The following is a 27,956-nucleotide window of genomic DNA, read 5'->3' on the forward strand; positions in this document are numbered from 1 at the left end:
AGCCCTGCGCAGGCCAAACAAGGGTATCTTGTATTTATTTTTTTTAGCCTGGGGACAGGGAGAAGCCTTTCACAGAGGCAGTGTCAGCCACTTGCAGCTCTCTCCTGAGAGAGGATCGTTACCAAACGGGATTGGCACGGGAGGGTTTGCTGATAGACAAGGAGCAGGGAGCTCCTCGGGGACGCCTGGGAAGAAAAACCCGCGGGAGCAGCAGCCTCTGGTAGCATCCCACATCAAACGAGCGCGGCTTTCTCTCTAAAAGCTGTTTGCAGAGCAGAGATCCCATTTCTCCTGCCCCGGTGGCTGAGCTGCAGAGAGCAGGCAGCCCCGTGCCCAGCCCCGTGGGACAAAACCCACAGCACCGGGGGAACAAAACACACGGGGAAAATTGGAGATGCAGAGCCGACATCTCCCACCTGCTGTCCCTGCACGGGCAGACAGCCCCTGGACCGCTGGATTTTCTGGAGGCACACACAGGAGAGGCTGCCCCTGCTCACTGCACTGCCAGGTGGGAGCACAGCACCCCTAAACCCACACCGGGGATGGGTTTGCTTCCACCAGCACCGATTTTCTCAGCCCTGAGTGCCTGGAGCCTGCACGCACCAGGGAAAATACACCAGTGCCAGGCCAGGCACCGAGCAGGGCTCTGTCCCTGCAGCCCGAAGGGCTTGTACATCACCCCGAAGGGCTTGCACGTCCCCTCGAAGGGCTTGCACGTCCCCTCGAAGGGCTTGCACGTCCCCTTTCCTGCCCAAGCAGAGCAGGGCCGCAGGAATCCCGTCCTTCCAGCTGCTGCAGCTCTGCAGCTCGCAGCTGCAGCAAGCCTTTCTGCCCGGGGCTGGCACACACAAGACATTCCTTCCGCTTTAAGAGGCTTTTCACTTCTTTTTTTCTTGCAAGGCCCTTATTAAAAGAACCACAGCAGAACCCTCTCCTGGTCCTCTGAGCAACCACAACCTCACCCCGCCAGCAGCAGCAGCAGTTTCCTCTTCGGTGGTTGCTCAGAACAGGCTTGCAGCAGCGCCGGCTGCTTTCGTTTTGCAGAACTGCCTCGTGCAAAACGACTTCCAGCAGGAAATGATGTTAAAAAAAAAAAAAAAGAAAAAAAACCACAATATTTAAAGGCAGGCACCAGGTCCAACCAGTGACTTTTGGCTGTTGTTTTTTTTTTTTTTCTGGGAAGCCCAAGGAGGCCGAGCGCTGCCTGCACTTGCTGCAGCCCCACTGCCATTTCGGTTACTCGGGGGGGAGATGACAAATACAACACAAACATTTCCAGCAGACCAAGTCCGTTTGCCTCCCAAAGCCTTTCATGCTTGACAAAGCTAAGACACAGGTAGGAAATCATCATCTGCTATTTAATATTAAAGACGAACAGGCTTTTATTAAAAGGAAACTGGCTTGTGGGGGGGAGAAGGGCTGCAAAACCTGCAGGGAAGCATTTGGAAAGCCACAGCCCCTGTGTCGGGAGCCAAGTGACACGTGGGATGCCCAAAACGAAGGGTTTTGGGCGAAAGAAGGCAATTTTCTGCCCCCGGCACAGATGGCGCTGAGCCCCCAGCCCAACGGGGCTCACCTAACTTTGGGTTTTTAGCACAAAAAAGCATCTCCAAACCAGGATTTCCCCCCACGTGCCCACGGTCAGGATGAATTCTGCTAAAACCAGGAATTGTTTGCGAGCTCTGGAGTTCCCCGGGCGGGCCGTGGGCTTCCTGGAGGTGCTGGTTTAACATTAACCCGTGCCACCCACGGCCTGCCCGCTTCACCCACCCCCACGCAGAGCTGTGGGATTTCACGGTCTCGCTTTACCTGTAGGACTTTTCATTAATTAACCACGTTTATTTTTCCATTAATTAACCACGTTTCTCACCGGAGAAAGGCCCCGGGAGCTTTGCCCTAATGCTCACGCAAAGATTTGTGCGCTGCGCAGGCGAAGGCTTTTCTGTGCAATAAGGGGCTCGTTGCACACCCACCAGGACCCCTCGAGCACCTGAGATTTGCATTAAAAAAAAAAAAAAAATGCATTTCTGCAGTCAGATCCTGACCAAAACCTGATGTTTGCTGTCCGTCAGTGGAGTAGGAAGCAGAGGGTTTGGCAGACCCTCGGTGGCCAGGGGAATTCCCTCAGCCCTGGTGGTGCAGGAAGCCCGTTTTCCAGATATTCCCCTCCGCGGCACGCAGAATAAAAGGAAACAAAACCACATCCTCTCCCCGTTCTGCTGCACCTCCTGCCGTGCCCCAACCACACCGTGCCTCTTATCTCCCCTTGTAGGGGCTGCCCACTCGTTTTCCCGGTGCGTGGCCAACCCGTGGCCCCTTGCAGGGCTGCAGCAGGCAGCAGAACCACGTCCCCATCCCTGCACCAAACCCCCAAAATTGATGTTTTCCCCGGAACATGAGCCAGCAGCACCCTCACCACGCGTTTTGCGAGACACGAGGCTTGGGGGACAGGGCCACCCCCCTCTGCACCCCATCCCCAGCACCTGGGCACCCACCCCACCAAAAAAAAAAAACCCTTTCCAGCAGCCCCAGCCGGGGCATTTCGGGGGAGGGTGGCGGGGTGGCTGCGGCATGCCCGGCTCGCAGGGGGTGACCTTGGAGCCGCGCGGCCCCGTGCGTGCGCGCCGGGTGCGTTTGCAGCACCGCGCGCCCACCTGGCACAGCCCCGCCGGCCACGGCAGGCACCTTGTGACTGCGCCCGAGCCGCAGCCCTCCCCGGGAGCAGCTCGGCTATTTTGGGAGCCGAGTTTTGCATTTGACCTACATTGAGCGCCCGCACTCGGCAGTCACAAGGCAGGCGCGGAGCCGTGCAGCGGCTCCAGCAGCTCTGCGGGTCCCAGGGGTGCTGAGGAGCACCCAGCAGAGCCCCAGCCCCCTGCAACCGCCTCGCACCCACATCCTTGGGGCGCTGCGCCCCACCCGGGGGCTGCTCGCCCCTCGAATTTCAGGCTCCATTTTAAGGACCCTTCCTTGAATTTCAGGCTCAGCTCCCCGGGTTAAGGACCCTTCCCAGCTCCCGGAGCTGGGGGATGCCGCCGAGCATCACTTTTTAAACGCCGGCAGCAGCAAAAGCGTCGAGAAACCCTCAGGTGTGGCCTCCTCTGGAGCTGCCACCCACGCTCCCCGGGGACTTTGCGTGGGAACCGGGGCCACGGAGGTGTCACCGGCAGCCGGGTGTTCTCCCCTTTCTGCCCTCCTTCCCCTGGGCACTGCACCCTCGCAGGAAGGCGCATGGATGCCCCACGCCTCGCGGGGAGGCCCTAATTGTGATGACAGCCCTTTAGGGATGCCAAGGACCAAAACAAACCCTGCCCTGAGCTCCCGGCTGGGTGATGCTCGTGGGAAAGCCCTGGGGCAGCAGCTTAATGAGGAGCTGGGCTGAGGGAGGTGCAGGCTCTGCTCTGACTCAGGGCGGGCTGATCCCAGCCCCACGAGTGAACCAGGGCTGGGGGGGACCCAGCTGCCTCCCCCCATGCCCAGGGACCTGCATGGGATTGAGGCCAGCTGGGCAGGGCATCTATAAATATCCCCGTTTCAGATTCAGCCACACGTGGCTCTCCCCTTCACTTTTTTTCTCCTCTTTCTCCAATCTCCGCAGCCCAAAACGAAGGGGAACACAGGCCAGACCTTAAATTTTAAGTCGTGCAAACATACGGGGGACACAAACGACTTAAATGGGTCCAAATCCCCGGCGTGGACGCACTTAGAGCGGATTAACCTGTGCACCAACAGACGATCGAGTGACACTGAACTGCCTTAACCCTTCCCCAGATAAGTTTAACTGCTCTGCCCCGGGGGGCTCGGACAGATTTAATCAGCTAACGGAGCTTTCCTGGGGAGCCCTGAGCCCCCATCGCAGCTCCAGGATGCCCCCAGGCCTCCCCAAACCCAGTTTGGGGGCACATGTGCACATGATGGGAACCCCCCCAGGCCATTCCCAGCCCCCCAATCCCCAGGGGCTCGCTCCCAGAGCTTTCAGAGCAGGCAGCCCCCAGCCCAGCAGTGCTGGGACAGCTCACCGTGGGCACCCTGGACCAGATGGGTGCTGCCGTTAACCCACCCAGGCGCTCAGCACCCTTATTTTGCAGGGTACCTCCGGGTGACCCCAATTTACTGCTCCCCCCCATGCTAACAGGGGGGGACGGAGCCCTTACAGCTACACCCCCACAGGCTGCTAGGCAAGAGGGAAAGCAGCCCAGCACCCCCAGCATGCAGCAAGCCCCCCGTTTTTGGCCCTACCTACCCCTCCTCGCGCCGCCGTGTCCCCGCTCCCGGAGCGGCCGGAGCCTGGCAGAGCCCCAGCCCCGCTGCCCGGCCCCTTGGCAGGGCTGACCCCAAAGCTCCGCCAGCCCCACAGCACCTAGGGCTGAGCAGGGGAAGCCTGCAAAGATTTAACCCCCCCCGGGACAAGCCTCCCAGCTGGGGCACGGGTTAATCCCACGGCTTGCGGAGCACCTGAGTTGCAGGGAGGCAGCGGATTGCTTTGGGCTCAGCGACCCGGCAATGTCACGGAGCTTTGGCCGCAAGATCGGGCACGAAATCCCCGCTGCTAACACGAGGCAGAGCGAGCCTCCCGTGAGAACATAGCGCTGGCGTGAGCCAGCCCCGGGTGACAGCAGCAGAGGCGCCTGGGGCACGGCAGCATCTCGAGCAGGAGGTGAGGCAACACCTGCACGGCAAAAAAAAAAAATAACGCCGTGCACGCGAGGAGCAGCAGCGCGCTCCCCCTAAATCGGCACCTGCAAGGAGCTCCGATCCCACGGGGGGATCTGCCCGAGTGCTTCTGGATGGCTCCCAAGCCCCCCAGGTGCCTCCTGCCCCTTTTGAAGCCCTCCTGCTGCCCAGCAGCTCCCTGCTTTCCCATTGACTCACCGCCTGGGCGCACTGAGTCACCCCCTCCGCCGCCTCTCCTTTCCGTGGCCCGTGGCCATTTCCCTGGCCCCTGGGTTCCCATTGACTCACGGGCGCTTCTCCGAAGCTCGCCCTCTCCTTTCCAGTCCCATCCTGGTTCCTCGGCCTCATCCCAGCCCGGTATCCACCTTCCCTCTGGCCAGCACCGTGCCACCAGCACCGCTGATGCGCTCTGAGAGCATCCCGGTGGGGCCCCCAATGCTCCCAAATGTCCCCTTGCACTTGCACACGAGTGCCATTCCTGAGGCTGCAGGGAGATTTTAGGGGGTTTTCCCCACCTTTCTCCCCCCGGATGGGTTTTCTTTGGAGAAATAACACGTGGTTTGCAGAATTTAGGTCTAATCAATCGGTCTTAACATCCCTCCATGCACCTCTCCACCTGCGTGCTCCAGCTCGGATGTGGGAATATAGGAACGAGCCTGAAAGCTTACGGAAAATGTTGGGAAAATGGGAAAATTTGCACGTTTTTCTCTCTGGAAATAGTGGGGGAAGTGGGAAATTTTGCACTCTTCTTTCTGGTTTGCTCTCAGGGAGCGGGGCGAGCACAGGTCCTGGCGTGTGCCGTGCGCCGGTGCGCCCGGAGCGGCGGCCCCGAGTGGAAAATTCCTGTCGGCGGAGCGGGATTGTGGCTCAACAGGTTTTTAGTCCCGGCCCCTTGCGTTGTGTCAGTGCAAAAACTCATCCCTAGGGCATTTGTTCGGATCACATGGGCGAGAGTATAAAAATGGTCCCTACCTGCGCCGGGCCAGCTAAGCAGCCGGGAGAGCCGGGGCACAGCCACCAGCACCCGCCCGCCCGCAGGTAACCGCCGTCCGTCCGTCCGTCCGTCTGTCCGTCCGTCCGTCCTGCCTTTGCTAAGCTTTTGCCAGGGCTGGATCCCCTAGCAGCAACGGGGTTTGGCCAGGCCGAGGGTTTTTTCCCCCGTTCTTGGGGAGGATGCAAAGGGTTGGGGGGGGGCTGCGGGGAGCGCGGATGGTTTGCAGCATGGGGGTGGGTTAGGGTTAGGGTCAGGGTCAGGGTTAGGGTTAAGGTTAGGGTCAGGTTTAGGGTTAAGGTTGGGTTAGGGTTAGGAATAGGGTTAGGGTTAGGAATAGGGTTAGGGTTAGGAATAGGGTTAGGGGTAGGAATAGGGTTAGGGGTAGGAATAGGGTGAGGGATAGGGTTAGGGTTAGGGTTAGGGTTAGGTGCCACCACTCTCTGCAGTCCTGCCGGGGGTCTCTGGGACCCCAGAAGTTTTCCCCAATGCTTCCCACCCGTTGCTTTTTCCTCTTCCTATGGTCTCCATCCCTACTGGAGACAGTTGCTTAGGAACGGGCTCCTTCTTCTTTGGTTTTGTGATGGTTTTTAACGCGGGGTTACTCAGCCCCCTCCCCATGATATGCAGCCCCCAAGTCACGCTCCGTGCCCGGGGTGCAGCTGGGATGTCCGGCACAGCGTAACCACCACGTGCTGCTGCAGCCAGAGCCAGGGACGCGACCAGGGGGGTCACATTTTGGCCCTTTATGCCATCCTCCTTCCCTCCAAACTGCAGAAGCAGCCCCGGATGGGTCTGGAGAATTAATTCCCGGGGGCTGCTTGCTGGGGGGGATCGTTTCCCTGTTCCGAGGAAGAGCCCAGCATCGCTGGCAGTGTCGCCAGCCTATTTTTGCAAGAGCACCGGGAGGAAAGGGAAGCAGAAGCCACAGGATGCGCCGTTACAAGGGGAACTTTCCCCAAATAGAAGCTCTTCACAGCTTTTGCACGAGGCGTCAGCAGCGCTTAATGCCGGGTGAAGCTGCGAACGCTGCGTGAGGAGCTGGGCCCAAAAATGCCCCGAGAGCCCAGAAATTTGCGGGGGGAGGCAGCAGGACAGGCACGATGGGCGTCCTCCTGGAAAAATCCCACATGGGATCTTGGATTTTGCCCTGGTTTTGGTTTCTGGTTGCAAAAAACGTGCCTGGAGAAGCCCCAGATGCAAGGGGGGATATTTTTTGTGTAGGTCACTTTGTGCTTTCCTGGAGCGTGTGGCTCCTCCTGGGTTTAAATATTTATAAACCGAGCGATAAAGCCCTGAAATCCCGCAGCAGGTTTGGGGCAGGATGAGCTACCACCCGCAACATTTTGGGGCTGGTAGATGGGATCCAGGCGGGCGGGCACAGGGAATTTCCAGGGAACACCGAGCTTTCCAAGCCCCCCCCAAGTCTCCTGGCTTGGAGATGAGCCCCGTTGTGCTGGTGGGACAGGGGAGGAAAGGAGCAAAAACGCCCTTTTTGCTTGTTTTAGGCCTTTCTTTGGCCAGCGAGGGGCTCAGCTGGGTGCTGGTGGTGCTGGGGGGGGGGTCCGCGTGGATGCTCGGGGTGCCCACCCTGGGCTCTTGCTGGGAAGGTGCCAGCAGCATGGGGAGCCCCGGAGCAACGTTCCCCGCTCCTCGCGCGCCCGCTGCCTTTGCCAGGAGCAGAGCTCGGGATCACCCCGCCTCTGCCCCGGACTCTGCCCGGCCTCCGCGGGAGGCTCAGCCCCAGCCTCCAGCACCGCGGTGCTGGCACGGCATCACTCAGCGGCCGCATCCTGCTCCAGCCTGGCGGGCATGGGCACCGCCGAGCCGGGTAGGGGGGCCGGGGAGGAGATCCCCCGTGGTGGGGTGCGTGGCGAAGGTGGCAGCACGGGGAGGGCGCTGGGATGGAGGGACGTCGGGCACGGCTGCTCTGGATGAGACCACGTCCCCCGACGGCGTCCTCCTCCTCCTTTCCAGGTCACCACCGGGGTTTCTGTCCTCGGGGTAGGGGGTGACGGCGGGCGGGAGGACGTGGGTGGCTTTAGGGGGGCGAAGGCACCTTTGGGGCACCCTCACAGCCTGCCCCCTTCCTTTCAGAGGCTGCCAAGAGGAAGAGATGGCCACCCAGGGGAAAAGCAGCCCCGCCGGGAAGATGACCGCCGTGGCTCGCAGCCTGTAAGTACCGGCGGCCTCCAGCGGGGCCGGGCGCCCGAGCTCTCCCCGCTCCTTTCCTCCGGGGACTTTGCTCCTCGCTCGCCTTGGCACCGTGACGTCCCCGTGCCCCGGGGCACCGAGGGCAGATAACTCGCGGCACGGCTCAGGACGGGGGCTGGGGGTCCCCTCGATGTCCCCGCGGCTCCGGGTGCCCCTCGTGCTGGCGGTGGGGAGCTGGGGAAGGGCACGGGGAGGCTGCAGAGGTTGCAGGGCATCTGCTGGCTGCTCCAAGGAGCAAAGGGCGGAGGGTTTGGGGTCCCTGCAAGATCAGGGGGCGAAGGCGCAAGGCAGGGTGCTGCCCCCCAAGCTCCAGGAGCACCAGGAGGGGTGGGTGCTGGAAAGGGCCCCGTTGGTGAACCCCACAGTCAGGGAGAGCTTGCGGGCTGGAGAAACGCCTGCTGGTGTCTCCGGCACCCCGAGAGCTTCTCCCTTCCCTGCTGGGGTGGGGGAAGAGGAGGGAGAAGGACGCTTTGGGGTGGAAACGGGGAAATTGGTGCTTGTCCTGGGGGGCCTGAGCTCCGGGGAGCCCCAGCCTGGGGGTTCGGGGCTGTTTGGGAGCAGGGGGTGATAAGGAAGCCAGGCAGGTGGGAGCCCTCTGGGGCAGGTTCGAGGGGCTTGAACGGGAGAAGTTTTAATTGCGGCAGCAGCGAGGGGGGAGAGCAGACGGGGGCACAGCGATGGGGTGCAGAGAGCAGCGAGCTGGGGTCCTTCCACCCCACCTGGGAGTGGTGTGAGCCACAAAAAAAATCCCCTAGCCACAAAAAAAATCTCCTAGCCACAGGAAACATCCCCGAGCCACCACGGGAAACATCCCCTAGCCGCGGGGTCCTGCTCCCTGCCCTCCTTGGGGGTCCGCAGCAGAGGGGGGGGGGGGGGCTCCGAGCCCCCGTCCCCGTCCCCTTCCCCGGTGCCTCCCAGCGCAGCCTCCTGCCAGGAGAGAGGCCGGGACCTGGGAGGCCATGCGAGCAGCCGCCTGTTTCGCCCGGCGGCCACAATCGTGCTTTTGTTTTGCATAAAAGGGAAGGAGGGAGGGAAAAAATTGTGCGTGTGTGTGTGTGGGGGGGGGTTCCTTCGGGAACGGGGCTGCCCATAAAGCCAAGAATTTTTTTTTTTTTTTTCCTGCCACAATTAAAGCACCTGCTCCGACAGAGCAAATAAACCAAACCGGGCGGCGTGGCAAACGAGCTCGCTGGGCGCCGCTCGAAGGAGCAGGGAGGCGAAGAGCGGCGTGCCGGGGTCCGGGGGGGGGGAATAAAAAGGGCTCGGCTCGCCCATGCCCCGAAAAAAGGGCGGCGAAGGGCCCCCCCTTCCCCCAAAAAGCCACCCCATCTCCTTTCTGCTATGGAGAGGGAGCTCCCCGCCGTGCTGCGAGTTGGGTGAGGGGACGCCGTTGGGTTGGGGGGGTTGGGGGGGGGGGGACGGCGGCGAAGGCGCGAGGTGGGCGCAGGGCTTTTGGTGCCGGTTGGCTTTGGCCCAACGCAAGGGGAATAACGGGGCCGGGGGGGGCAGAGAACGGTTCTGTGCAGGCGAGGAAGGGGGGGGGACGCGAAAAGGCAGCCGAAAGGCTCCGGAGAGGATGGCGAGGCATCACATGATGCGGATATACGGGGTCAGGGCACCGCCGGCCTTCCCGGCAGCCCCGCTGCGGAGATGACTCTGGAGTTTTGGTTTTATTCCGCCCCGCAGATTTGGGGCTGGGGGCGCCCCGGGGGCTGGGGGTGAAGAGGGGGCGGTGAAGTGGGGGGCTGGGGGGGGGTAGGAAGGCGGTGGTGTGGGATGAGGCCTGGAATTGGGGAGCAGGGGGGGCTCTAGGGGGTGCCAAGGCACCGCGCTTCTGGCCCAGTGCCGCCGAGGGGTTCCCCTCTGCAGACCCCGTGTGTCCCCCAAATTCTGGTGCCCCCATCCCGGTGCAACGAGGGGAGGGGGGAAAGGGGATCAGAGAAAGGGGTGCTCGTGTGCCCCGGGGGGCAGGGAGAGGTGCTGGGGGGGGCGCAAGGAGCAGGGGGAGGGTGCAAGAGACGATGGGGGCGGGATGGGACCCCGTGGTGGAGGGGCTTACGGGCAGGTTGGGACCCCATGGGAGGGGACTTAGGGACAGGATGGGGGTCCCATGGAGAGGTTTGGGGCAGGCTGGAGCCCCACGAGGGGTGTTGGGGCAGGATGGGGCCCCATGGAGGGGTTTGGGGGCAGGATGGGACCCCATGAAAGGGGACTTAGGGACAGGATGGGGTCCCATGGAGGGGTTAGGGGCAGGATGAGGCCTCATGGAGGGGGGGTTTAGGAGGAGGATAGGGTCCACGGAGGTGTTTGGGGCAGGATGGGACCTCATGGAGGGGTTAGGGGCAGGATGAGGCCCCATGAAGGGGGGGGGGTTAGGAGCAGGATAGGGCCATTGGAGAGGTTAGGGGCAGGATGGGGCCCCATGGGGGGGGCTTAGGGGCAGGATAGACCCCACAGGGGTTCTTAGGGGCAGGACGTGGCCCCATGGGTGGGGGTTAGGGGCAGGATGGACCCCACAGGGGTTCTTAGGGGCAGGACGTGGCCCCATGGGGGGCGTTTAGGGGCAGGATAGACCCCACAGGGGTTCTTAGGGGCAGGACGTGGCCCCATGGGGGGCGTTTAGGGGCAGGATGGACCCCACAGGGGTTCTTAGGGGCAGGATGTGGCCCCATGGGGGGGGTTTAGGGGCAGGATGGACCCCACAGGGGTTCTTAGGGGCAGGATGTGGCCCCATGGGGGGGTCTTAGGGGCAGGATAGACCCCACAGGGGTTCTTAGGGGCAGGATGTGGCCCCATGGGGGGGGTTTAGGGGCAGGATGGACCCCACAGGGGTTCTTAGGGGCAGGATGTGGCCCCATGGGGGGGTCTTAGGGGCAGGATAGACCCCACAGGGGTTCTTAGGGGCAGGATGTGGCCCCATGGGGGGGTCTTAGGGGCAGGATAGACCCCACAGGGGTTCTTAGGGGCAGGACGTGGCCCCATGGGGGGGGTTTAGGGGCAGGATGGACCCCACAGGGGTTCTTAGGGGCAGGATGTGGCCCCATGGGGGGGTCTTAGGGGCAGGATGGACCCCACAGGGGGTCTTAGGGGCAGGACGTGGCCCCATGGGGGGGGTTTAGGGGCAGGATGGACCCCACAGGGGTTCTTAGGGGCAGGATGTGGCCCCATGGGGGGGTCTTAGGGGCAGGATGGACCCCACAGGGGGTCTTAGGGGCAGGACGTGGCCCCATGGGGGGGGTTTAGGGGCAGGATGGACCCCACGGGGGGTCTTAGGGGCAGGACGTGGCCCCACAGAGGGGGGGTTAGGCTCAGGATGGGACCCCAGGCAGGCGCAGGCTGGGTGACAGGTGGGGGTCCCACGCACCCTTCGCCTGGCGGGCGCTCAGCAGCAGGACGGGTCCCCGCTCCGAGGCCCCCCCCTCCTCCTCCCACACCCCCCCCCCCCCCCTCCGGGCTCCCTCTCAGCCAATGGGAAGCTGCGGGGGGGGGGCAGGGGGCGTGGCCTCGGCGGGGCGGCTTGTTTTTGTGAATGAACGGCGGCGCGGCCCCGAGCGCAGCGCTCCGCGCAAGGGGGGGGGGGTTGCGCGCAAGGGGCTCGCGCGCGGAGCGGCGGGGGAAAAGGGGGGGGGGGCGGCGCGGGGGGGGCCGCGGATGCGGAGGGGCGGGCGGGCGCCGTGCCGCCATGGGCCCTAAGGCGCGCGGCGCGGCGCGGGGGCGCGCGCGGCCCGAGCGCGCAACTTGCGCCCTGACCATGTCCCGAGGGGCGAGCCCGGCCCCGGCCCCTGGGAGCCGCCGCTTCGTCTGTGTTGGTGTAAGTACCGAGCCCCCCCCGCGCATCCTGCCCCCCCCCCCACCCTACCCCGGACAGCGAGGGCACGGCCCCTTTGCGATGCCCCCCGCGCCCCCGCCCGGGTGCTCCGAGCGCCCCCGGCCCCTTTACAACGCCCCCCAAACCTCCCCCGGTGCCCTCCAGCCCCCTCGCGATACCCCTGCTCCCCAGCCCCGCTGCTCCCCAGCCCTTTTGGCAATACCCCCCACCCCCATCCTGCTGCTCCGAGCCCGCCCCCCCCCCCCCCCGACCCCTTTTTGCGATGCCCCCCAGCCCCATCCCGGGTGCTCCGAGCGCCCCCAGCCCCTTTGCGGCACCCCACAACCTCCCCCAATGCCCCCGCTCCCGGCCATGGCCTCTGCGGCCCCCTGGGCCCTGCTCGCCCCCCATCCCCGGGGGGGTCCCGGGCTATTTCCGCGCACTGCCGCCGTTCCGGGGCACGTCCCCCCCCCAGTGCCGGGGGCTCTCCTCCCCTGGCGAGGCCGGGATGGAGGATTTTTAGCCTGGGAGTTGCTAAGCGACGGCTCCCGGGGTGATGGTGCAGTTGCCGTGGCAACCGCGGGCTGCAAAGAGCAATTTTGGGTTCTCTTCCCGGGGGGGGGGGGATGCGTTTTGGGGTGGGGGGCCCGGCTGGAGCATCCCTGCCCTATAGGGAAGGGCTTTTGCTAGGGGCAGCCCTGATGTGTCGGCATCCAGCCTCCCTTCTTGCTCTCCGGAGAGGCCGAGCAGGGGCCGGGGGGGGGGGGCCGCCGAGGTGGTGGCATCCTGCTGCCGACATTGGTCCTGCAAAAAGGCTCAGCACCCTCCCGGGGCGATGTGGCTGGGGGCTGTGAGCCACCCCCGCAGGGCTGCCCAAGTTCCCCAGCGTGCTTCTGCTTTATTCGGAGCCCGCATCTCGTGCCGGCTGCTGGCCCCCTCTCCCTCCCTCCCTCCCTTCCTTCTCCTCGCTGCAGGCACTGATCTGGGCAGGATTTAGCCCCGAATTCCCTCGGGGGCACCGGGCTTTCCAAGCAGGGCCCTGAATCCCCTGGGCTGAGCCCACCGCAGGGGGCAGGTATCCAAAATGTTGGAGCTCCGAGGCCGACCGCAGTTGTCATCCCCACGTGCCTTCCCCCCCCCCCACAACGCTTGAACGAGCTCGGCTGAATTATGAGCCCTAAAAATAATCACTGCGAAGCTCTCCGAGCACCAACAACCCCCCGGGGACCTCCTGAACCTACAGAGGAGCAAAAACCGGTGCCCGGGAGGAGCTGGGGACCAGGGATTTGTGGTGCAGGAGATGGGAACACATCTCCTGGGGCTTTTGGGGCGGGAGGCGAGCTGCCCTGCCTCCTTTTTGCCACGCCGTGCAGACCCCAAGAAAATCAACACCATTCCCCAGAGGGTGGAAAGGATGTGGCTCGTGGCAACGAGCATTTGGAGAAGTTTTTGCCTTGGGACCGGCCGGTGGCTAAGGGCTGGCACCCAAAGCAGTGTGGCTCGGTGCCACCCTGCCATCACGGGGCTCGGGGCCCAATCCTGCGCGGTGCTGCACCCGCTCGCGTCCCGCGGGCTCGTGGGGCCAGGTGTGCTCCCGGGTTTGCGCGCGGGAGGGAGGTGCTAACATTGGAAAGTCCTTGCCACGCTGCTCCCCTGGGAGCTGCGTCCGTGGTCCCCGCGCGCGGGGCGCGGTTGCCATCGTTACCGGGTATTTTAGCTCGCTGAGCCTTTGCGCTCGTGGTTTATTATAGCAGCTCGGGAGGCCCGTGCCAGGAGGGGGTGACAAGGGGGAAGAGAGCCGCTGCTTTGCAAAGTTCAGAGCAATTAGGTGTTGTTTTGTTATTTTCTCTCCCCGTCCTTCCATCTCCCACCTGGAAGTCTCCTCCGTCCCAAGCTTGAACGCTGTGACGAGTTAATTCTGGTTAATTTAGACTCTGGCCTGCCCTGGGGCTCGGGGCGGGCAAAGGGTGCTGCTCCTGGACGTGCGTGCCCGCAGGTTAGGGGCGCTTCGCATCGCCTTCGCAGCACCCAGAGCTCCAGGCTCCCTCCGGGGAGGTTTCAGGTTGCACCTGGTCCTGGGAGGGCGGCGATGCTGGGAGCCTGCCCAGCTCCTGCAGACGTCAGGAGTCTCTCGTGCTTTGCCGCTCAGGACCAAAGAGTTCCCCTGGGAGCAAGCCGGGGGAAAAAAAAGGGGGGCAGGATGGTGCCGGGGGCAGAGCCCGGCGCTGAGAGGCAGCGGGAGAGGCTGGCGGTGTTGGTGTGCGTGCTCCCATCTGGAAGCTTCGCTTGCGAATGCCGGAGAGGGAGAAAAGGGAAGAAGGGAGAGGAGGAGAAAAAAAAAAAAAAAAAAAAGCCTCATCTCACATGAACAAGCATGAGCCAGGGCCGGAGAGACGGAGAGGAGGGAGAGAGGGGGGCCGAACGCAACGCAGGGCATGTGTCTGACGCGCGGCAGAGCAACGCACACTGCCACGGGAACATTAAATTTTAAAGGGGAAGGGCAGGAGCGCATGCAGGGAGGGGAGGGCAGCTGCCTGCCAGCGCTCGCCGCGGCTCCGCTCGCTCGCCGAGCTCCCACGGGGCTGCATCTGCATCCCCCCGTCGGTGCCTCGTCCCCTTCGTTATCCCGGCTGCGTTAGCTGAGCCTGTTCCCCCCCCCCACACACAGGTCCCAATTAATGGATTCTGACATGGATTATGAGAGGCCAAACGTAGAAACTATCAAGTGCGTCGTGGTCGGGGACAACGCGGTGGGCAAGACCCGGCTCATCTGTGCCCGCGCCTGCAACGCCACGCTCACCCAGTACCAGCTCCTCGCCACCCACGTGCCCACGGTGTGGGCCATCGACCAGTACCGCGTGTGCCAGGAGGTGAGAGCTGCCCCAGGGCGTGGGGACCCCGTTGGGATGGGTTTGTTTTGGTTTTTTTTTTTTTTTTGGGTGGGATTTTCTCCCCGCGTGGGTGCTGTCCTCTCGGCGGAGCGCTTTGGCATCGCCGCAGGGCTCAGGGTGTTTCTCTTCCTGCAGGTGCTGGAGCGCTCGCGGGATGTGGTAGATGATGTTAGCGTGTCCTTGCGGCTCTGGGACACCTTCGGTGACCACCACAAAGACAGGCGCTTCGCCTATGGCAGGTAGGGCATGGGCAGAGCCGTGGCGAGGAGGGTGAAAGGCGCCGGGGCTGGCTCCGCCATGACCCTCTCCTCCTCCTCCTCCTCCTCCTCCTCCTCGCAGGTCCGACGTGGTGGTTTTGTGCTTCTCCATCGCGAACCCCAACTCCCTGCACCACGTGAAGACCATGTGGTACCCGGAGATCAAGCACTTCTGTCCCCGCGCCCCCGTCATCCTGGTGGGCTGCCAGCTCGACCTGCGCTACGCCGACCTGGAGGCCGTCAACCGGGCACGGCGCCCCTTGGCCAGGTGGGACCACCAGCCCCGGCGGTGCCCGTGGGCCCCCAGGGCTTTCTCCATGACCACGCAACTGGAGAGATCTCTTGGTTATCTTCCCCTCTTTTCCAGGCCCATCAAACCCAACGAGATCCTTCCCCCGGAGAAGGGGAGGGAGGTCGCCAAGGAGCTGGGGATCCCTTACTACGAGACGAGCGTGGTGGCCCAGTTCGGCATCAAGGACGTCTTCGACAACGCCATCCGCGCCGCCCTCATCTCCCGCCGCCACCTGCAGTTCTGGAAGTCCCACCTCCGCAACGTCCAGCGGCCCCTGCTCCAAGCCCCCTTCCTGCCCCCCAAGCCCCCTCCGCCCATCATCGTGGTGCCGGACCCCCCGTCCAACAACGAGGAGCGCCCGGCCCACCTCCTGGAGGACCCCCTGTGCGCGGACGTCATCCTGGTGCTGCAAGAGAAGATCAAAATCTACGCACACAAGATCTACCTCTCCACCTCCTCCTCCAAGTTCTACGACCTGTTCCTCATGGACCTGAGCGAGGAGGACCAGCAGAGCGCCGCGGGGCACGGCTTCGGGGTCGCCGTCACCGCGGCAGCCGAGCGGATGCTGCACCAAGAGGAGAGGCACCACGGGCGGGATTTCCTCCTCCGGGCCGCCAGCTTCGATATCTGCGAGAGCGCCGAGGAGGCCGGCTCCAGCCAGCGCAAACCGTGCCTTAGAGCCTCCACCAGTGACGGGATCCTGCGGGGGAAGCGCTACGAGAATGGGGAGCGCGGGCTGAAGCGGGGCCGGGACCTCTCGTCGTGGAGCCGGGCCTTCATCAGCATCCAGGAGGAGATGGCGGAAGACCCGCTGACCTACAAGTCCAAGCTGATGGTGGTGGTGAAGATGGATGCTTCCATCCAGCCGGGTCCTTTCCGGGCCGTGCTGAAGTACCTGTACACCGGGGAGCTGGACGAGAAGGAGCGGGACCTGATGCACATCGCGCACATCGCCGAGCTCCTCGAGGTGTTCGACCTCCGCATGATGGTGGCCAACATCCTCAACAACGAGGCGTTCATGAACCAGGAGATCACCAAAGCCTTCCATGTCCGGAGGACCAACCGGGTGAAGGAATGCCTGGCCAAGGGGACTTTTTCGGGTACGACTCCGTCCGCACCCCGTCGCCCTCGCGGGGGGCTCTGCCCCGTGCCCATGCTGTGGAGCACCAGGCGCTCGCCTTCCCCGGGGTTTTGGGATACGCTCACCTTCAGGCTTGGTGTTTCTGGGATTTCCTTTCCTCCCGGGCCCAGATTTTTGGCATGTCACTGGATTCACGAGGAGCACTGTGCCCCTGGTAGGGTTTCCCCAGCCACGGCTTTCCACCCAGCATGGTGGCACTGGGCTGTGCCGTGATGCTGCAGGGTGGCATTGGTGGCTTCCAGGTGACATCCCGGGGGTGCAAACAACATCCTGGGGGTGCAAACAACCCAGCCTCCCCCTGGCCGGGCTGGGTTCATGCAGGGGGACCTTGCTGTGGTCAAGACATCACGGCGAGGGGATGTATGATCCTTGGGGAGAAGCCCTTGCCCAGGGGAGAGCAGAGGAGGGGACAGCTGTCCCCATTGTCCTTCCTGGCGTTCCCAAGAGCTCAATCTGCAGAAGTTCACCAAAGCATTCAACGCCAGGATTTTCGCCCTTTACTTTTAAACGCGTCAAGGGAAAACCCCTGGCCAGAGCTGTGCGTGGTGCTCCGGCTGCCGGAGCCCTTCCTGAGTTCCTCCGAGCTGGTGGAGGATGCTGGAAAACAAACAAGCCTGGTCTGGCACATCCTGTACCTTGCCCTCAAGATTAATTTTGTTGTTTTTCCTCCTGTTCCCTCTGGGGAGAGGTGTTTTGCCGTGGGGCTGACCAAGCCGGGGGTGACGGGGACTTGTCCTTCTCCCTGTTGGCAGATGTCACCTTCGTGCTGGATGACGGTGCTATCAGTGCCCACAAGCCCCTGCTCATCTCCAGCTGCGACTGGATGGCCGCGATGTTCGGCGGCCCCTTCGTGGAGAGCTCCACCAACGAGGTGAGGAAGGCCCCGAGGGTTTCCCCTGGTGCGGGGAGGCTCGGGGACAGCCGTGGGGTGACGGCCGGCGTGCGGCTCGCAGGTGGCGCTTCCTTACACCAGCAAGAGCTGCATGCGGGCCGTGCTGGAGTACCTCTACACCGGGCAGTTCAGCTCCAGCCCCGACCTCGACGACATGAAGCTCATCATCCTGGCCAACCGCCTCTGCCTGCCCCACTTGGTGGCTCTCACCGGTGAGTCGCTGTCACCCCCAGGAGCTCGGGGACATCCCAGGGGTTTACGGCTGTGCCCTGACCCCCGCCGTGTGTCCCACAGAGCAGTACACCGTCACCGGCCTGATGGAGGCAGCGCAGATGATGGTGGACATCGATGGGGACGTGCTCGTGTTCCTGGAGCTGGCACAGGTAGGGTGACACGGACGGGACCTTGTGGTGGAAGAGGGTGCGGGTGGCAGCTCCGGGGTGGCACTGCTTTGGCAGAGAGGGGCTGATCCTTAATGCCAAGGTGGGGAGGAACGGGGTAAATCCGTGCGCTTTGGTGACGCGTGCTCCGTCTCCAGTTCCACTGCGCCTACCAGCTCGCCGACTGGTGCCTGCACCACATCTGCACCAACTACAACAACGTCTGCCGCAAGTTCCCCCGCGACATGAAGGCCATGTCGGGAGGTGAGCGTTAATGGGGCCGGTGGGGTCCGTGGGGTCCCCGTCCCGTCCCCCGTCCCCCCCCCCATGGCACAGGGCTGACCCCCCGTGTCCCCGCAGAGAACCAGGAGTACTTCGAGAAGCACCGCTGGCCGCCGGTGTGGTACCTGAAGGAGGAGGATCACTACCAGCGGGCGAGGAAGGAGCGGGAGAAGGAAGACTACCTCCACCTCAAACGGCAGCCCAAGAGGCGGTGGCTCTTCTGGAACGCCTCCTCCTCCCCTTCCTCCTCTCCTTCGTCGTCGGCAGCCACAGCCTCCTCTTCCTCCTCCTCCTCCTCCTCCTCGGCTGTGGTTTGAAAGCCCGTCCTTGCCCCGGCTCCAGGAGACGGATGGGGAGGAGGAAGAGGAGGGGGATGAAGGGTGGGATGACCTGCCCCAGCGCCAGGCGGGTGGCCCCAGCTGGCACCCCGGGGAGACGGAGCGGGGCGCCCCCACGCCGCAGCGCCAGCGCCGCAGGACTGGCCCAGAGCAGCAGGAGAAACCCACGTTTACAGGAGCACAAGGGTCGTCTTGGGTTTTTCTTTTCTTTTTTTTTTTTTTTTCTTTCTTTTGAACATCAACCGCATGAGGAAGAAGAAGAAACCCGTCCCCGTTCCACTTTAGTTTCTAAGCAGAAGCTGCGGGGTCGGGGTGGTTTTGGGGGACGCCGCCTCGCCGCCCCTTGGACTTGCAGTGGGGCGAGGTGGGACCCCGACCCCAAACCCCTCTGGGCTGCACCAGGGCTGATCCCACAGGATCCCCAAACCCGTCTGGGCTGCATCTGGGCTGATCCCACAAGGTGTCCCCCCCCCATTCCCATGGGGAGGCTGTCCCCGTGCGGGGAGCTATGGGGAAAAGGAGCCCTCTCCTCCCCGCATCTCCCCACGGGAGCTTGGCCCGCAGCAGCGCAGAGAGCAGACTTCTATTTTATTTTTTAAAGAAAATTTAAAGCAAAAAATACCACGAAAAAAAACACCACCACCAAAACCCACCCCCCAGAAACCACCCCCGGGCCCTTCGGCTTGGGCTCGGAGCCTGGGAGGCTCCATTGTAATAAATGGTATTTTAAAAGCCCGGCGTGGTCCCTGTGTGTTTGGGAGGAAGCAGCTGGCGGAGGAGCATCGCAGGATCCAGCGTCCAAAAAAAAAAAAACCCACCCAAACACCCCAAAACCAGGAGGAGCAGGGGCTTCGCATCGGACTGACCTCGCCTGCTCCACCTGCGTCGCTGCAGGTGCCCAAAATTGCACGGCGGGTGCCCTGTGGCAGCACCCTTGGGTGGACCCAGGCCTCTGCTCCCATCCCAGAAGGGGACAGCGGGGAGGACGCAGTGACACCCCTGGGTGCTGCTCTCGTCCCCGCTGCCTTTTTTTGTAGCTGCTCCTTTTGGATGCTCGTCCCCAGCCCCGGGCGTAGGAGCACGGGAGCGGAGGCAGCGGGCGCACGCACGCTCTGCGCTATCGCGCTTTGCAGCAGGTAGGATGAGTTTTGTTCCCTTTTTAAAGCGGGTGCTCGCTTGTCCGGCACCAATCCTGCACGTGGGGTCCTGCGGGAGGTGCCCAGCCTGGAGCTGCCGTGCTGGGACCCCCCCGGAGCAAAGCGCCCTGCTGCCGCCCCCTTCCCCATCCCGGCAGCTCCTGCTTTCGGCTGCTTGCCTCGAGAAACCGCCTGCACACGGATAAAGCCTCGCGGGGAACTTGGAGGCTGGCGGGCAGCTCTGGGTTGGTTTTTGGGGCGAGCAGAGCCCCTTCCTCACCCAGCACCTCCTCGCCCAGCACCGCATGGATTTGCACCGCAGCTACGGCAGCGCGCCGCCCCTGCCTGCGCCGGGGACCCGAATTTCAGCCTCCTGCTCCTGCCGGTGGTCAGGGTGGAAAAGCAGAGCCCAGGTTTGCTGCTGAGGACTTCCAGTGGCACCGGCATCGCTGCTGGGGACACGGGGACTGTTCCCAGCAGGATGCCACGTGGCAGAGCCCCGGGACGTCCTGGTCCCACAAAGGGCATCTCTGCTCCTTTGGTGCCCGCTGAAACCCAAAATGGAGCAGCAGCAGCGTTGCAGCAAAGAAAAGAGATGAGGAAACAGGAGGATTTTTTTTTTTTTAAACAAAGTTTATTCCTTCTTCATAAAATACACCTGTAAAAAACTGGAAGTGATGTGCTGGCTGGGCCAGAGTTCTGTACAAAAACACACAATCATGCATAGGTAAAAAAAAAAATAATACTATTTTTATATTAGCTTTTAAGTTAATATATGAACACGTTTACAATTACTAATAAATACATAAATACAAACGTTCTGCTTGTATTTTTGAGGTGGGATTTGTGTTTTTTTTTTTAAAAAAAGTTGTTGGCAAATTGGTGGGGGGGGGGGAGGACGGAGTGGGGGGGTGCAGAGGAGCTGGCGCTGCCCCTGTGCCCGGGCAGGTCCCCGGTGGCTGGGCTGCAGCACGTTTAAGCCAGCTCAAACCCTGCAGGTTTCCAGCCACATTGTCCCTGAGCTACGTGATCGTTCCTGGGGAGGGATCCAGCCAGCTGGAGGAGGGGTGGAGGATGCTCAGTGCGGTCACCTCTCGAGGTGGATGGGGACAGCAAACCCCAAGAGCCAGGGGAAGGGGAACCCAGCGCCCCGACCACGGTCACGGAGGAGAGAGGAGGGTTTCTCAAGCTGGTAATTTGCTGTTTTCCATCCTGCTCCCTCCATCAACCCCTTTTTTTTTTTTCCCCTGGCGATCACAGAGCCAGCAAATGGCTCCCAGCCCTCCCCTTGAGTCCAGTGTTGGATTTTCTAACAACAAGCAGAACTGCTACTACCTAAAAATGCAGCACAGTAGAAAAGCTTTTAAGGCATAACCCAAGAACCCAACTGCTGCTGGCCCACCAAGCATACAGCATTAAGCAGGCTGGCCACCTCTGAGATGTTCTGCCAGCAGAAGTCATTGCAGATGCCAGGAATCCCACCACAACAAGAGAAAAAAAAAAAAAGCCCAGGAAAGGATGATCCAGTTAAAAAACAAGAGGATGCCTTCACCGTGCAAAGATGCTGCTTGGCACCAAGCCTCACAAGGTCCATAGAGTACCAGTGCTTCCCCGTGAGACAATCCCAAAGGCAGCTTGCAATAGTTTTTGGCTCATTGCATTGGTTGAGTGAAACGAAGGCACCAGCTTGGGTTTCATGAGGAAGCGCCGAGAGCCTAGGTCTGGCAGAGGAGACCACGGGGCTTGAACTTCACGGGAGGATCAGCTCCTCCAGGCTCAGCCGTACGAGAGCTTCAAGGGCTGCGAGCCGCGATAAAAAGGTATAAAAAAAAAAGGAACTGTTCTTCAAGGTATTCGTGTTCCCACGTGGGAAGGTGCTGCTTAGCTCACTTGGTACTGGAAGGAGCCCTGCTGCACCAGCTTGGAGGAGATGTCCTCCGCTATGCCCCCCAGGTCGATGCGGTGCAGGGCTTCCAGCAGCGTGTTCACGGAGGCGCTCATCCCTTGCTTGTTCTGCCACATGTTGAGCATCTGGAAGAAGGGCTCCTGCGAGTATTTGTCGTTCATCTCCGCCAGAGCGAGGTCGTTCTCCAGCAGGTCGAGGGCTCGGCCGTATCTCTTCCAGTCCTTGAAGGGCACGTCTCGGGCAAAGACGTGAAAAGAGCGACGCAGAACTGGAACCAGGAGGGGAAAAGCTCAGGGGACGTGGAAGAGCACAGACGTTGGGGCCAGCAGGGATTATCCCAGAGAGCCCACACGCTCAGCACACCCCTGGGCCCCAGCACTTACGGATAACGGGGTCTTCTCCTGGCACTGGAACCAGAATCTTCTGGGTTTTCGCACTGGGATCCGAGGTCCTTGCTACCACCTCCTGAAAAGAGAACATCCTACAGCACCCAGCAAGCGTCCCCAGGTCCCATTAACAGGGGGTTTGGGGACCCTCTCCATTTTTCGGGGGGGTTTTGGGGCAAGGGATGGCCACACACCCCCAGGACACCCATCACTTCACAGCACTGGGGTCGCAGCAGCCCAAAGCAGGGGAGGGCAGGCTCATGGGTCCAGGGCAGGGAATGAAAAGGTTTGCTTAGAGTTGGGTGTTAAAGCAGGAGATTTGGGGTCCAGAATGAGGATAAGACGGACACGTTGGTCCTGCCCTGGAAGTCCTGGAGCTGATGAGCGTGGTCAAGGTAAAGGAAAGGCTCAGAGCTCGGCCGAGCAGGGGGGAGCAGGGGGGCACGGTGCCCTACCTCCAGCCCTGGGGCGCTGGGAGCCCCCACGGCAGGGAGCAGCCCCCGCTCCTGGTCCCGGGAGAGGTGCTCGTTGCGGATGTTGTCCCGCGTCCCCAGCCCACCCCGCCAGCACCGGGTCAGCTGCAGCACCAGGTAGTGCTGGGGGGAGAGAAACACAAAGCTGCCGAGCTGGAGACCCCTGCTCCCAACCGGGGCAGTGATACCAGCCCCGGGGCGGAGGGTGGGCGCAGGAGACCCCCGCTCTGCTTGGCCACAGCCCCCTGCACGCTCCCCCAGCCTTCCCGGGGGGCTGCAAGCAAAGCAAGGAGGGAGCAGAGCCCCCACCACGACTCACCACCACGTTGCCAGACTTTCTGCCCAGGTCTCTGCTGTCCCCTGGAAGGAAAGGCAGAGCCGTCAGCCCCAGGGGACGTCCCTCTTCCCACCCAGAGCCCCCATTTGGGGGTCAGCACCCCGGGTCCCCCCTCACCTGCAGCGGGGTGCCTGCAGCAGCGCTTCCACAGCAAGAGCAGCAGCAGGACCGCAGCCAGCGCCACGATGATGACGATGACGATCACTGGTAACACAGGGCACGTTGAGGCAGCGGCTCCCACGCCTCCAGCCCTCGCCCCCGTCCCTCCGGCCGCCCCAAACTTACTGTAGGAGCCGGAGAAGGAGCCCGTGGGGGGGCCGCAAAGGAGGTCGCTGTGCGGCGTGCACGGAGCTATCTTCACTTGCCCACTGGGGCACCTGGAAAAGGGGAGAGGGAGCAGGCTCAGAGGCTGGGGCTCCCCGCAGCACCTTGAGACCCCCCCCCCCAAGGACCCCCCAGCTCACCGGGACTGGCACTTCTGGCACATCTCACAGGGGTGGTCGGGGGAGCAGAAGGTGCCGTTCTTGCAGACGCACTGCGTGTTCCTGGTGGCATTGCAAGGACTCAGCTCCACCTGGTCTGTGGGCGAGAAGCCACAGGGCTCGACCCTGCTGCTGGGGCTCTCTGCCCCGCTCCCTGACGCAGCAAAGGACGCGCAGACCCGGGGACGACCAGGGCGCTGCTTTACCCTTTCCCACCCCGCCGTGCCCACGTGCCAAAGCAATGCTTTAAAAGCCCCGCCAGCAGCCTACAGGCACTACGTGAGCCCAGATCCTCGCGGTCCTCGTATCCCAGCTTTGCACCGAGGGGATGCCGCGCCGAACGGAGACGCAGGGCTGGCACGAGCCTCCACGCCGGGTCGGGGCGCAGCCTGCTCCTGCAGCACTTGCAGCGCGAGGCCGCTCCTCGGGGATGCTGCGGGTGGGTCTGTGCTCTAAACGCGGAGCTCTGCGGCCAGCCAAAGCCATGCTGCCGACCTGCATCGCCCTCCCGCACACCAGCTCCTACCTTCCCTACACGTCCAGCAGCGCAGGCACCTGCCGAAGTGACTGGGGTATTCGACGTACCCGTCTGCTTCACACGGCAAGCACGTGCTGGAGCCGTTTTGCTCTTTACAGTGCTCCGCCACGTAGGTGCCTGCAAAAAGGGGTGGACGGGGGGAGAGGAGGAGGAAGAAAGGGCTTATCAGTGCTTATACAGCACGGGGTGGGGATGTCCTTGCAGCAAGAGCTGGTTCTGCTGCAAAGTCGTGTGCTGTGATGTTTTTTCGGGATGTTTGAGGCCGTCTTACCTGCGGGGCACAGCCTGCAATACCAACCGCTGTCCTGGACCTGGTAAAAGTCTTCCCCTTTCCTGCTTAGCTCCAAGAGATCCACCCTGTCCCTCCTAACCTCCACTGCGGCAGCCGTTGACAAAACAGCCTTCTGTTAAAGGAAAAAATAATAAAAAAAAGAGATTAAAACCCACCCCAAGGCCATGGTGCAAAGCAGGAGCACGGCACTGGGACGGCCTGGAGCTGCTGGACCCGGCGGCTGAGCCCCCTGGCGCAGGTACTTCAAGAGATTATTTCCTTAGGATCACATCACGCCTCCTTTCCTTCCCCATTTTCTCAGCACGTGAGCCAACGGTACGAGAGAAAACAGCACAGTGCCACACGGGGAGGAAGAAGAAGAGGGAGAGCAGAGGCGGGGAGGAAGGCAGCCGTGCGCCCGGGCTGCTCGGTTCCACCGTTGCCGCGCCGTGCCGTCACCGTGCGGCGGGTCGGGAAGCTGGCGGCCCCATCTCTGCCTGCTCACCGCCACTTTTCCACCGGCTCAGCTCCTTCTGTGCCTGCTGAGCCCCGTGGGATGATGCTCAGGGGGGCAGCGCTCGCCCCAGCAGGGGTTTGAGGTCCCCAGGGGGGTCGGTGCCCCTCGGCACCTTGCACCCTCATGGCACAGGGGCGCGCGTGGCAGGGGCAGCCCCCAGGGGCACCCTGCCCTTTCCCTCCTATCCTTGGAGCTGGAAACCTGCCTGCTAAGCACATATTTCTTCCAGGAGTCAGAAGCAGCCTTGAAAGGCTAAAACAATACGGTGATGAGTCACTGCCGCCGCTCCGCCGGTCCCCCCCCTTCTCCCCTCCTCTTCCTCCTCGCATTCCTCGCTCGGCGCAAGGAAGGGCGTGAGCATTGTGTGAGCACCCAGCGAGCCTGGCTGTGCTCAGCACAAGACGACACAGCTCCATTAGGCCGAGAGGACAGGTCCCCACGTCACCTCCACGCCTGGCCCGGAGGAACCAAGCCCCGGTGCCCCCCGAGGTGCTGCTCCGAAGGCTGAGCGTTCCCCGGCTTCGAGGAGCTGGCCCGCGAGCTTTTCAACTTGCCGCCTCCCCGGGGCTGCTCGAGGAGGGTTGGAAAAGAATATCAGAGGGAATAAAAGTAACAGGGCTGGGATCCCAGACTGGGCACGCCGTGATCCCGGTGGTAAAATGGGAAATTGGAGAAATGCAAAATGCACCCGGGGATAAATGTCCCTACGGGGAGCACGCGCACAGGCTCCAGCACGCTTCATGTACAGGTCCGCATCTTCCACCACTGCCTGCTCAAGCTGAGAGGGTTTGGAAGTTTATAAAGTCTTTTCCTATCCCATATAAGTTTGCTTCTACCTTCCAGCCACGAGCGATTCACCCTCTGCAGCCCCCAGGGCTTCACCCAGCCCAGCCTTGGAAATTTTTAGGGATGGGGACTGCACAGCCCGGCCCGCTGCCTGTCCTCCCAGGGGGAAAAAAAAAACTCCTTTCCCCATTCAAACTCTGCCAGGCTGCAACATAACATTATCTGCCGTTGGGAAAGGCCCCTAAGGCGCAGGATTTCATCACTTTTCAGGAACCAGAGCTTGCCCGCGCACACGATAAGGCTATCAGCCCCCAGCACCTTCCCCTAGCGCTGCAGCAGCAGCACACTGGGCAGGTCTCTAACCTATCGGCCCCACAAAGCCCCTGGGGCCAGAGGCAACGTGTTCAGGGGTTGTTCTCACCCCCAGTAAACATCCAAAGAAAGCAAAGTTGCCCCAGGGCAGAGGAATTGCCGGGCAGGAATCCCAATAGCCACTAAAAGGGGAGGTCAGGAGCAAAGCGCTGGGAAGCCCCGGTCCTTCTCTTTTCCTCGGGTTCTGTTTTTCCCCAAAAGCGATCCCAAGGAAGGGAACGGGCCACCACGGCAGAAAACAGACCTCATGCTGTACTCCCAACCCTCAGCAGACCTCCGAAGAGGTTTTATAGGTGCGCCAGCTCTCGGTCTGGGGAAGGGAGGCCCTAAGTCCCCGCGCACCAGCGGCCGTGGCCGGGGGTTTTCCCCTCCGGGCTTTACGCAAGCGGAGTTTGAGTTCCTGCAAATCCTGAGCGCTCCTCCTCGGGCACCGTGGCCCAGGTCCAGGCATGATGCAACAGGCATTGGTGACCAGAGGAAGGAACCGTAGCCGCAGGATCGTATGATTATCACGTGAGGCTACCGTCCCCATCGGTCCCCCCTCCTCTTTTTGTTTTTTTAACTTATTTTTAAGTAATAGAAAAAAAAAATAGAAAAGCTGTTAAAACCTGGCCGGTAGGTGCTGGGTTTGGTAAGGCTCAACTTTACCAGGCAAGTCTGAGCGCTGGGAGATGCAGGGAAATATCACCTGCCCCACCTGATTCCCGTAAATGACTTAGAGAAGGGAACGCAGGCAAAGCTGACGCTCCTGGATGCCGTTACGGCAGCGCCGAGCACCGCGGCACGTGAACAGCCACCGCGTGAGGCAAGACCTTCGGTATTTCGGAGCTCGAGCAACACCCCAATTCACCAAGAAATGTGATGCGCGCAGCTGGGCGTTTCTGTCCTAAAGGAGGGCTCGGACACGCTTTGAGCGTGTCAGCCCTGAGTGTCCCCGGCGGACCCCGATGCTATTGAACGTCCCCGGCGATCGCGAGATGCCGACGGCACGCAGGGCTTGGAGGCACACAGGGCTTGGAAGCGAAGCTTGTGGAAATCCCCTCCAGCGCGGGCAGCGCTCGCCGTCGGGATCCCCCCCCCATGGGACAAGCCTCCAGCCCCAAGCCGCCCCCCAGCCCGCAGCCCCCCAGCCCAGGCACGTCCCATCCCGGCTCTGTGCCCCGCAGCCTCAGCGCCGCGTGCCCCCGCTCCCCGCAAACCCCAAAACCAGAGGCGGCAGATCCTCCTGCTCCCCTCCTGTGGGGGCCGGGTGAGCCCCCATAACCCCTAGATTGTGGGACCCCCCACACACAGCCCCTGCTCCCCACATAGCCCCTTGGCCAGCGGACCCCCCCATAGCCTCTGCTCCCCCAGACCGGGTAAACCCCCCATAACCCCATCTCCCCCCACAGCCCCTGCCCTGGCTGAACCCCTACCCCTGACCCCCCCCCGACACCCCCCTGCTAAAGGGAACCCCCGATCCTTTACTCTTCCCCCATCACCCCCACCCCCAGGGGAGCCCCCAACCCCTACACCCAAGGGTCCCCCCATTCACACCACCCCCCCTCTATACAAACCAGCCCCCCCCAGCCCCCAAAACGACCCCAATCGCCCCCCACCCCCCCCCTGCCTTTTTTCCCCTATTCCCAAGCCCTGTAGGATCGCGCCCCTCGACGGCGCTGCAAGCCCGGGCATGCCACGGAGGCAGATCCGAGGGTCCCAGGCCCACCCCCCAAATCCCCTTAAATCCCCCCGGGACCCCCCGCCCCCCCCCGGACCCCACACACCGCCAGCAGCAGGGGGAGGCAGCCCCGGCGGGACGAGAGGCGCAGCGCCGAGCGCATCGTGCGCGGAGCGGAGCGGGTTAGGAACTAGCGGAGGGCAGCTTCGCCAAAAAAAAAAATATATACACATATATATATAAAAAAAAAAAATCCTCGAAGCCGACTCCCGGGGCCCCCAAAGGACCACCCCAAAAAAAAAAAAAATAATAAAAAAATCAGAGCGTGTGTCCCGCAGAGGGACCCGAGCGCTCCTGGTGCTCCGCGGCTGGGCGCCGCTGCTCTGCTGCCCCCGCCCTCGGGGCCGGCCCTTTTCCTGCTGTCCAACCCCTTCCCTCGGGTCCTATCGCTGCTCGCCGGGGAGCTCAGCACCTCTCCCCTCGGGAGGAAGGTGTAAACCCCCGGGAGGTCTCCCCTCAGCCTCCTCCTCCTCTTCTGGACGAAGAAACCCAGGGGACACCAGGCGCCCCCCCACCCGTCCCCTCCCCTCCAGCCCCTTCTCCATCCTTGGGGCGCTGGCGGTTTTATATCTCCGTTATAGCACGGTGCCCAGCTGGGAGGAAAGTTAAAAGCAGAATATTGTTGAGGAGGAGGACGGGGTAGGGACGGAAGGCTGGCGAGGAGCACTGCAAGCACGCTCGAGTGACCTTGCAGCTGGGACCGCGTCAAGGCAGGGGACTTGTAAGAAAGAGAGAGAAAAAGAAAACGTAAAAAGAGATATAAATCACGCCTGCCGCTGCTTGTGCTGCCTGCTCGACAAGCAGCACATCTGTGCATAGATAACCGAGGCGTTTGGTGGGCTTGGGGGGCACCCCACAGGGTGCGCTTGAGC

At 62.4% G+C, this 27,956-nt stretch overlaps 3 protein-coding genes across 10 annotated transcripts in view; 1 reads left to right on the plus strand and 2 right to left on the minus strand.

Annotated features, from left to right (window-relative positions):
• PEBP4 (phosphatidylethanolamine binding protein 4) overlaps positions 1-4,361 on the minus strand; it is a 63,433-nt gene extending 59,072 nt beyond the window's left edge. The window contains exon 1 of one of the 5 annotated variants that reach the window (XM_083811706.1): positions 4,240-4,361. Coding sequence is in view for 2 of the 5 variants with exons in the window: in XM_083811703.1 (XP_083667829.1) it covers positions 680-856 (177 nt within the window). In the remaining 3 variants the exon portion in view is untranslated. Of the gene's footprint in view, positions 1-679; positions 932-2,654; positions 3,425-4,239 lie in introns of those variants that run through there. The other 4 variants (XM_083811705.1, XM_083811707.1, XM_083811703.1 and 1 more) reach the window with 4 other exon arrangements.
• Positions 4,354-20,112, plus strand: RHOBTB2 (Rho related BTB domain containing 2). Of its 4 annotated transcripts, XM_083811617.1 has the most exons (13): positions 4,354-4,657; positions 5,442-5,712; positions 7,763-7,840; positions 9,014-9,255; positions 14,356-14,557; positions 14,714-14,817; positions 14,918-15,103; positions 15,203-16,227; positions 17,021-17,139; positions 17,222-17,372; positions 17,455-17,543; positions 17,699-17,804; positions 17,901-20,112. In XM_083811617.1, exons 4-13 carry the CDS (start codon positions 9,221-9,223, stop codon positions 18,137-18,139), a joined length of 2,256 nt encoding a protein of 751 aa, XP_083667743.1. In that variant the 5' UTR covers positions 4,354-4,657; positions 5,442-5,712; positions 7,763-7,840; positions 9,014-9,220; the 3' UTR covers positions 18,140-20,112. The 4 variants fall into 4 exon arrangements, with proteins under 4 accessions (XP_083667743.1, XP_083667742.1, XP_083667741.1 ...); XM_083811616.1 differs by lacking the exons at positions 4,354-4,657; positions 9,014-9,255 and having other exon boundaries at positions 5,644-5,712; positions 17,901-19,296; positions 19,596-20,112; XM_083811615.1 differs by lacking the exons at positions 4,354-4,657; positions 5,442-5,712; positions 9,014-9,255.
• Positions 19,909-27,574, minus strand: LOC310886719 (tumor necrosis factor receptor superfamily member 10A-like). The gene is made up of 11 exons (XM_083811686.1): positions 27,131-27,574; positions 23,690-23,822; positions 23,407-23,535; positions 22,863-22,977; positions 22,684-22,775; positions 22,516-22,602; positions 22,381-22,421; positions 22,044-22,184; positions 21,586-21,667; positions 21,187-21,470; positions 19,909-21,096 (listed from the first exon to the last, which is right to left on the minus strand). The coding sequence occupies exons 1-11, from the start codon at positions 27,185-27,187 to the stop codon at positions 21,073-21,075; spliced, it is 1,185 nt and encodes a 394-aa protein (XP_083667812.1). The 5' UTR covers positions 27,188-27,574; the 3' UTR covers positions 19,909-21,072.
• Positions 27,575-27,956: the final 382 nt, after the last annotated feature.

Source organism: Anser anser (genome assembly GCF_964211835.1).
Source record: "Anser anser genome assembly, chromosome: 26".
Taxonomy (NCBI): domain Eukaryota; kingdom Metazoa; phylum Chordata; class Aves; order Anseriformes; family Anatidae; genus Anser; species Anser anser.

Bases quoted from the DNA above. Each gene is read 5' to 3' on its own strand.
- RHOBTB2 (XM_083811616.1), top strand. From the start codon at position 7,782: ATGGCCACCCAGGGGAAAAGCAGCCCCGCCGGGAAGATGACCGCCGTG. The intron at 17,140-17,221 runs GTGAGGAAGGCC...TGCGGCTCGCAG, and splicing joins TGGAGAGCTCCACCAACGAG to GTGGCGCTTCCTTACACCAG. The intron at 17,544-17,698 runs GTAGGGTGACAC...CTCCGTCTCCAG, and splicing joins TGTTCCTGGAGCTGGCACAG to TTCCACTGCGCCTACCAGCT.
- LOC310886719 (XM_083811686.1), bottom strand. From the start codon at position 27,187: ATGCGCTCGGCGCTGCGCCTCTCGTCCCGCCGGGGCTGCCTCCCCCTG. The intron at 23,823-27,130 runs GTGTGTGGGGTC...TTCCTTTAACAG, and splicing joins GCCTCCCCCTGCTGCTGGCG to AAGGCTGTTTTGTCAACGGC. The intron at 21,097-21,186 runs GTGAGCTAAGCA...CGCGGCTCGCAG, and splicing joins AGGGCTCCTTCCAGTACCAA to CCCTTGAAGCTCTCGTACGG.